This window comes from Stomoxys calcitrans, chromosome 1 (genome assembly GCF_963082655.1).
Source record: "Stomoxys calcitrans chromosome 1, idStoCalc2.1, whole genome shotgun sequence".
Taxonomy (NCBI): Eukaryota; Metazoa; Arthropoda; class Insecta; order Diptera; family Muscidae; genus Stomoxys; species Stomoxys calcitrans.
This window is the reverse complement of record NC_081552.1, coordinates 184,693,980-184,703,916: the sequence shown is the minus strand read 5'-3', so window position 1 is coordinate 184,703,916 and position 9,937 is coordinate 184,693,980. Positions and strand designations below refer to the sequence as shown.

General features: G+C 39.4%; 1 protein-coding gene across 1 annotated transcript; it reads left to right on the top strand.

The window, feature by feature from the left end:
- Positions 1–1,917: 1,917 nt before the first annotated feature.
- On the top strand, positions 1,918–7,104 carry LOC131997292 (uncharacterized). Its single transcript, XM_059368005.1, has one exon. The coding sequence runs from the start codon at positions 1,918–1,920 to the stop codon at positions 7,102–7,104; it is 5,187 nt and encodes a 1,728-aa protein (XP_059223988.1).
- The last annotated feature ends 2,833 nt before the right edge of the window (positions 7,105–9,937 follow it).

Genomic DNA, 9,937 nt, shown 5'->3' with positions numbered 1-9,937 from the left:
AAACCAAGGCCCTTTTGCTTCACTTGAATACGGCAGGAGAAAAGGCCGACAGTTGATGTGATTAGAGTGTCAAATCCCGCCAGTGATTATTAAACCGTTGACAAGTGCTGCCCTCCACAGAGGTCTATTGTACAGGAGTGGTGTGAGGGGTGTTCGTTTCTTTTGGTTAACGGTCACGAAGAGGAATCCAATCGCTGACGGAAGACAAAGATCTTGTTTTTTGGTTGTCAAATGCTTTGGTGCCGAGGTAGGTGGTTTGTGTTTTTGTCCATTGCTCAGCATACTTACATACTTACCCTTTGATGTTTATGTCAATGCCTCTCACTCAACCCTCTCGCTCCATATATACGTCAGTGTCTTAAGCAATTACAACGGTGTTACCAGAAGGTTTCTAGAAAACCTGGAAATTTTTATTTGTCGAGAGAATACACGGGACAAATTAAAAACAATATTTTGAAGATATTTTGTTGAAAATGAATACCCAAATGTATTTAACCACATAGAACGAAAAAGATGTTAATTTGAAAGTGCGAATTACTTCCAAGGAAGCCTTTTAATTACATTGTTTGTTGGATCATAGTCAGATAACAAAAACAAAGCATTGTTTCCATTGCACCAGCGCCTGCATTTTGTGCTGGTATTCAAAGGCACTTAAGTTTTTTTCTCAATTCTTTATTTATATTGCTTTGTCAATATTTGGAGGCAAGAGGTTTGAGTGAGTTCTTAAGGAAAATTATTGGCATTAGCATTTGTGGAGGCTTGATAGAAACCAGGAGACTAAGACAAGATATAAACAACGATTGGATCATTTCGACACTGTGGATAGTGTTACCGTCAATTTTATCACATCAAGTCATACGTTCAAGAGCATCACTAACACCACCATCATAATTGTGAGGAAGATTACTGGCTTAGATAGAACGATAGCCATTTACATTACACATAGTGGCAGGAGGCTGGTGAGTCTTTTGTTTATTTGGGGAAACGTATACACTCTATCGTAAAAGCGATACCATTTATTGCAATAGTATCGTATGTTGTCATCGTATGTTGTTACTTGCAAATAATACAGTAGGACACATCTGTACAAACTACCTCGGACAAATTACGTCCGAATACATTGAAGTTTTGCATGATATTTTTAAATTCTTACAATAACAAGACAATGGAGCTCGACTAGAGAAGTTGTCGTAACTGGAAACCATTTTTTAATGAAAAAAGATAAATTTGTTAAGCTGTATGATGACATATTAAATTAATTAGTTATCAAATCGAATATATATATACATTGAATATACTTGAATAAATTGTGCCCAAAAAAAAAAAAAAAAAAAATTTCTTATAAATCCGAGTACACTGCCATGTATTCGATCGCATTAAGGCCTGAATACATGCTCTTCGGGTGTTTGGGGACATTTCTTTATCGCCTGTTAAACAATCCGCAAATCAATTGATTAATTTGGGATTTTCATCAACTATAGAATAGACTGAAATTTATGCTTGTCTGAATTAAATCGATGATTTACATTTTCATGTACATGCATTACACTTTCTGAAGCGTTACTTGAAATTTCTGATACAATTTATTGACGTCTATGCTAAAACCTCACAGCTTTTTCTTGTTTGCGATTTGAAATTTATTTTTATATAAAATTTCAAGTATACATTACATTTCCTTTATTGAATTATTGCCATTCAGTGATTCGCTTTCGTATTCGTAAAAGATTCGAAACGAATGAGATTTAGTTCTGGGAGCTACGAATTGCAAGGACAACTTTGTTGATTTCGGTTCTCTATTTGAAAACAATACTTAGATCTTGTTTCTTCTGCCCGAGTTCGAAGTTTTTTTTTTTTTTCTGTTTCTGCGGTTTTGGATTTCAATCTTGTGGGACTTTCCGTTTCTTGCTCTTTTCCACAATGAGTTCTCAAAAGTTCATTTTTTTCTCCGACCAAGTGGTCACCTTTTGCGCGAATTTTTCTGCTATTCCAATTGAAGACCACACATCTTCAAGTTTGCAAGTCGAACTTGATGATTTGGAACGCCGCTGGCGTCAACTTGTTCTGGTGTACGAAACTGATATGACTTCTGAGAAACCTGAGAGCACTAAAGAGGTGAGAGAGTCGATTCACTCTAAATTCACTGAGTCTTGTAGATCTTACAAGAATTGCAAAGCATCCATTTTGGATTTAATGCAGATTGAAAAACAGAAACATGAAACTTCAGTGCTGAGAGATGCGCCTGAGTCCAAGTGTCCCGAATCTGGTTTTTCTCTTAAAGTTCCACCCTGCGACACTGAACTGTTTAGCGGTGGGTACGATAAATGGCCTAGTTTTAGGGATATGTTTTCTGCCATTTATGGAAAACACCCTAAACTATCCCCCGCACAAAAGCTGTTTCACCTCAGGGCGAAGACCCGTGGTGAACCAAACCAAATTGTTAAACGTTTTTCTTTGACTGATGACAATTTTGATCTAGCATGGGAAGCGTTGCGGCAGCGATATGAGAACAAGCGGATTCTCATTAACCACCAACTGAGGAAAATATTCGAAATTGAACATGTGAGTTCAGAGAAAGGAAAGAATTTGCGAAATCTACAGTATACAATCAACAAGTGTCTATCAGTTTTGAAAACATACAATGTTTCCGTAATGTCATGGGACCCTATGTTGGTTTATTGGGTTTCGTCAAAGTTGCCTGAAGAAACTTTGACTGCTTGGGAGAGTTCACTCACTGATCATAAACGGATGCCTTCTTGGGACCAACTGGACGATTTCATCTCTAAGAGACTGGATATGCTCGAGTCTATTTCTGATATGAGGAATCATCCTCCTGTTTCAAACAAATCACAGAACTTTCATGCAAAATCTGAAGTAAATTTCCGACCCTGTAGAGTATGCAAGCAGAACCATGCGCTGCGTTCTTGTGCGAAATTTAAGTCCTGGTCGCTATCGCAAAAGCAAAAGTTCGTGAATGACAACAAAGTTTGTGGAAATTGCCTGTCCTACGGACATAATGCCCAGACTTGCCAAAGTGACAAGCTCTGTCTGAAATGTCAGCAACAGCATCACACTCTGTTGCATCCTGATACTGGTAATACTACGGATCGTGATGGATCTCAATATAACCCACAGACCCAAGTGACGTCTTTCCATATTGATGCGCAGTACGAAGAGCAACCGACCACGTCGGCTGGTGCTTTCTCCAATTCGACATCGTTTGTTCAATCTCATTTTGCTAATTCTAATGAAGCCACCGTTCTGCCAACGGCTCTTGTAGACTTAGAACACTTGGGAACAAATTTTACAGTGAGGGTATTTATTGACCAAGGTTCTCAAGAGTCTTTCGTTTCAAATCGAATTGTTAACAGATTTTCCATACCAACGAAGAAATCGTTCACAACGATCTCTGGTCTTGGAGGTACGATTTTGGAAAACTCCTCAAGGCTTTGTCATCTTGTTCTTAAATCTCGAAAGTCTGATTTTAGACTGAATATAACCGCTGTTGTAATTTCTAATATGAATCACTTAATGCCTGCGAATCCTACCCGTATTTCTGATTGGTCTGAATTAAGACGAATGGATCTAGCTGATCCAAATTTCTGTAAGCCTGCTCAGATAGATATGCTATTGGGAAGCGATGTTTTACCGTTTATTCTGAAACCTGGGGTGCAAAAGAATGTTTCTGGAACTCTTTTGGCACAGGAAACTGAATTCGGGTGGATATTGAGCGGCCCTCCAACCGTTCGTTCAGTTAATACGTTTGCGTCGTGGGTAACGTGTTCTGACCCCATAAATGAGCAAATTAAGAAATTTTGGGAACTAGAGGAAGTTCCAGTACTGAAATCTGTTTCTGAATATGACATGTGGTGTGAACAGTTTTACAAAGAGACGACAACTCGTCGATCTGATGGAAGATATGTTGTGAGGTTGCCCTTCCAACATGATCTCCCCCCGGAGTCTTTCCTTGGGTCGTCAAGACGAGCGGCTATGGGTCAGTTTATGAGGATGGAGAAAACTTTTGAGAAATCGGCCGAACTAGCTTCGGAATACTGTAATGTGCTATCGGAATATCTGGATCTTGACCACATGGAAATAACCACATCTACTGAAATTTGTGACAACTCTCGTTACGGTTCTTATTACTTACCACACCATGCTGTGGTAAAACCTGAAAGAGTCTCAACCAAAGTCAGAGTCGTTTTCAATGCTTCTAAGAAGACATCTTCGGGCTTTTCTCTGAACGACGTCCTACATACTGGGCCAATTTTACAAAATGATTTGATGAATGTCATTTTAAGGTGGCGTTTCTTTAAATATGTTTTTAATGGCGATATTCAGAAGATGTATCGCCAAATCTATGTTCATGACACTGACAGGGATTTTCAAAGAATTGTATTTAGAAAATCACCTACTGAAAAAATTCAAGATTACTGTTTAAAAACAGTAACATTTGGAGTAAACTGTGCTCCATATCTGGCCATTCGGACTCTGCTACAATTAAGTGAAGACGGAAAGTCCACGCATCCAGTGGCGGCATCTGTTCTGAAGGATCAAGTTTACGTTGACGATATCCTTTCGGGAGGACATTCTATAATTGAAGCAAAATCATTTCTCTTGGAGTTAATAGATTTGCTGTCTACCGCTGGATTTCCGTTAAAGAAACTTACGGCAAATCACCCACAAATACTGAAAAATTTGCCCCCCGAGGATCTTCTGTACGAAGATTTTCTAAAACTCGAAGATTCTAGCGAAACGAAAACTCTAGGCATTCGATGGAATGCCATGACTGATACATTTCTCTACAAAGTTGCCAATTTGGATTTTCCTTCTGCTCCATTTACTAAACGTAAAATTCTATCGATTGTGGCCAAACTTTTCGACCCTGCTGGTTGGTTGGCACCTATAATAGTGGTGGCCAAAATTCTTTTGCAACAATTATGGATGGATGGAACTGATTGGGACGAAGAGGTAAAACCACATTCACTTGAGAGATGGAAGGATTTCATTTCCGGATTTCCTGATATTGAGACCATAAAGATTCCTCGTTGGATTCAGTTTGCGCCAGAAAGCAAGGTACAAATTCATGGATTCTGTGACGCATCAGAGAAAGCGTACTGTGCCTGCTTGTATATTCGCTCTGTTTCTTCAGATAATACTGTTTCCTCTCATTTACTGGTATCTAAAAGCAAGGTTGCACCTTTAAAGACTGTTAGTCTACCAAGGCTTGAGTTATGTGGAGCAGCTTTGCTTTCAAAATTGATGAAATGCGTTGGTAGAAACCTACATTTTTCTGTTACTGATATATATCTGTGGTCTGATTCTACAATAACGTTAGCGTGGCTTAACAAACCACCATTTCACTGGAAAACTTTCGTAGCTAATAAGATATCAGAGATATTAGATAACGTGGGCAACGCCAACTGGAGACACGTTCCCACAAACGATAACCCTGCTGATCTGGGTACACGTGGCGCTGCTCCATCGGAATTGGCGACAAATGCACTTTGGTGGCATGGGCCTAACTGGCTGACGAAGAACCCAGATTACTGGCCAAAACAAATAGCGCTAAAGGAATCTGAAATGGAGAGAAAGATATGTTCTTATCAAACCCAAACTGAAATTGAAGACATCCTTGATCGATTTTCGTCTTTTAGCCGTGCATTGAGAGTAATTTGCTATTTGTTTAGATTCATAAGGAAATGCCAAAAACGAGCTAGTTCAGAAATGGAAAATCCGTACATAAGCGCTCAGGAAATTCAAACGGTAAAAAATCTCTTAATTAAATCTGCTCAGATTGTTCATTATCACTGTGAATATAAAGCTCTCGAAAGTAATCAGCGCATAAGTTCGAAAAGTAAATTACTTCCTCTCAACCCTTTTCTCGATGAACACAAACTGCTTCGCGTAAATGGACGCTTAGCAAATTCTGATTTGAGTTACAATGAGCGTCATCCAATTATATTGCCTGAAAAATCTCGATTTTGTAAACTCTTCATCGAATTCACGCATAAAATCCTGCTTCATTCTGAACATCAAATAATGTTGCGTGCAATTCGTCAAGAGTTTTACATCATACGACTGAAAAATGCCATAAAACATTGTGTGAGAAATTGCAAAACATGTACAATTTACAAGCATCGTATAAGAAGTCAACTCATGGCCGCACTTCCTACTGAGAGATGTACATTTTCGTTGCCATTTACCAACACTGGAGTTGACTTTGCTGGCCCTTTCGAGTTAAAAACTTCTAAACTGCGTAATGCGAAACTGCAGAAAGGATACGCTGCAATTTTTGTATGTCTATCTACTCGAGCCATTCATCTAGAGGCTTGTTCAGACCTTTCAACTGAGGCATTCTTATCTACGTTTAATCGATTTGTTGGACGACGAGGATTTCCCAACAAAATGTTTTCAGACAACGGCACGAATTTCGTTGGTGCCAGTAGATCCATAGCTCAAGAATTCAAGAATTTTCTTAAGACTGTTCATAAATCTGTCTCGGAGAAATATAACTTGCACGGATTTTCGTGGCACTTTATACCTCCGCATGCTCCACATATGGGTGGTTTGTGGGAGGCAGCTGTAAAGAGCATGAAGTCTCATTTACGAAAAGCTGCCTCCAATACGAAATTCACATTCGAAGAGTTTTCGACACTCCTTGTCAGAATAGAGAGTGTACTGAACTCTCGACCACTCTCTCCCATGACTGAGAACCCGTCCAATCTGCTACCATTGACTCCTGGTCATCTGCTGAGAGGAGCTGCGCTAATTTCTGTTCCCGAAGAATATTCTGATAATTTATCAATTATTAACCGCTGGCAAAGGCTCAAAGCCATCCAGATTCAATTCGCTAGGCGCTGGAAAACTGATTACATCTCCGAGTTACAACGTCGGTACAAATGGAAAGCAGCTCAACAAAATTTGAAGGAAAATGACTTTGTGGTCATCAAAGAAGACAACCTTCCGCCTAGTGAATGGTGTCTAGGTAGAGTCATTAAAGTTTTTCAAGGAAAAGATTCTAACGTAAGAGTTGCTGAGATACGTACCCAAAGTGGGGTACTTACTCGCCCTTTAGTCAAGCTTTGTATCTTGCCAAATGCCTAACTCATATTTTTTTTTTGTTCTTCCGTTCACATATTTAACACATCTTACATTTAGTTCTGCATCTAGCGTTCCAAAATGTCGCGTCTGTGACGACCGACATTTCCTCACGTCTTGTCCAAAGTTTCTTCGCATGCCAGTGGTTAAGAGAAGGGAAGTAGTGAAGGAGAAGGGCTTCTGCTTTAACTGCCTTTGCACGGCACACACGAGGCACTGGTGTCCGTCGAGAAAAACGTGCATGGTGTGCCAAAATCACCATCACACACTTATACACATGGATGCAGCTGCAAAAGGAACAGTTCACAACAGCAGACCTCAAACTCCATCACGATCCAAATCTGTAGACCAAAGACGTCCATCTTCATCTACACAACGGAAGAAATCATGCGTTGACGAGCGCCTCAGCCGACGGACAAAAACGCACGTTTTTCTGCCCACTGCCCTGGCACGATGTCTTACTCCGAGAGGTCCAGAGAAAACAAGGGTCCTATTGAACTCAGGCGGCATTCAAACAATAATTGTACGAGGCTTGGTTGAAAGACTACACCTCAACACAACAAGAAAAGATGGAAAAGAATACTGCACGCTCAATCTGCAGTCTTACCAAGACCCCACTGCCAAAATACAAGTGTCTGGTGTAGTAAAGCCGCAGCTGAATATGATGCTTCCAACAACGGTGTCAGATGAGAAATTAAAGAAGACCTATGACCAGATAACCGACTTAGCGGATCCACACTTCTTTGCACCAAAGAACATCGAGGTCGTAATTGCTAACGATCTGCTTCCCAAGATTTTAAAGGCCGGCATGATACAAACCTCCTCTACGATGCCCATCGCCCAAAGCACCATCTTTGGGTGGACAATTTCTGGTCCCTGTCAATATTAAATTGCACTAGTGCAAGGGGGCCGGCATGTTGAAGCCAGTTCAACAAAATAAATATTACAATTGAATTAAATGAATTAAATTACACTGAATTGCATATTTATTAGGTATCTCTAAGTTTACTTCCCATGGATTCACTTATTTTGGTCAACTTGGCAACCCTTTATCCATTCTATGCAAAAGGGCCAAAAGCTTTCACTCAAATGGATAAAGGGCGGCCATGTTAACCAAATTTCCAATTCGCCCTTTTTATAAAACTATGCGCTTTTACCTTTCTCGCACCGTCATCAAATCACTTGTGCAGCAGCAACTTAAGAAAGCGGTGAGGATTTGCGGATTACCAATAAATAATATCAATTGAAGTCTGACCTGTGGTGTTTTACTTTATCTGCTTTTTTTCCATGTTTTACACTTTGGGAGCAATACTATAATATACAGTCCACTTGCAGCTACATACTTGTTACCCAACTTGTACAGTTATTATGATGGATTATTTTCCAATTAATGCCCCAAGAAGAGCCTCGTTTCGTGATAAGGGCTGTTAAGCAAGCGATACATATGGCACACAGGCCACTCAGGTAGTCCCAGCTATTAATCACGTTCACATTTAAGGCGAAGTGTTGTTATGGAAATGGATTAACGACTTTATAAATAGTAGCCAAACTCTAGCCAATGGTTAGTACTACAAAGTTCGCGCGGACATTGACTACACTGGCGAAAATACACACGTACGCATATTTTTTAAAATTATTTTCAAACTCGCTCCCAAAGAATGCGAGCGTATATAATCTTGTCATTTCGTTTGCTATCGAAATCGAATTGTTTGTTTCCTGTTTAGTACAAAAGCAAATTTGTCCATGAGCATTCCATAAAGGAACAGGGGCTAACTTCTCACATATCAATAAATGTTCGATTAGAGTTTAAGCTCGACGAATTTTACCGACCCAATTCCTTAAGACGGGAGATCGACCAAATATGGTCCCATCTGAATTCCTTCTGCAACGATATGGGGGGGTCTAATACCATTCGCTGTTCCAAATTTAATCAAAAATTTTTAAAGACGTAGACATACTAGCACAAGAATCCAATCTGAAAAGACGATTTACATTAGAAATGTTACATATTATTGACACCCCTACAAACAAACGTATGAACTTTAAGAAAGACACAGACAATTGTGCTCAAATTTAGAGGAATTTGGTACAAAAACACAGATAACAAGTAAAAGCGTGCTAAGTTCGGCCTGACCGAATCTTATATACCCTACACCATGGATCACATTTGTCGAGTTCTTTTCCCGGCATCTCTTCTTAGGCAAAAAAAGAACAAAAAAAGATTTTCTTTGCTATTAATTATTATTATTATATTATTACAATTAAATTATATGTTGGATACCTGTGTAAAATGACAGCCAATTCGAATAAGAATTGCGCCCTTTAGAGGCTCAAGAAGTAAAATAGAGAGATCGATTTATATGGGAGCTGTATCAGGCAATAGACCGATTCAGACCATAATAAACACCTATGTTGATGGTCATAAGAGGATCCGTCAGGCAAATCGGATAATAATTGCGACCTCTAGAGGCTCAAGAAGTCAAGATCCCAGATCGGTTATTAACCGATTTGAACCTTATTTGGCACAGTTGTTAGATATCATAACAAAATACATCCTGCAAAATTTCATTCCAATCGGATTAGAATTGCGCCCTCTAGAGGCTCAAGAAGTCAAGACCCAAGATCGGTTTATATGTCATCTATATCAAGTTATGGACCCATTTGAACCATCCTTGATACAGTTGTTAGAAATCATAACAAAATACATCCTGCAAAATTTAATTCCAATCGGATTAGAATTGCGCCCTCTAGAGGCTCAATAAGTCCAGACCCAAGATCGGTTTATATGGCAGCCATATCAGGTTATGGACCGATTTGAACCATACTTGGCACAGTTGTT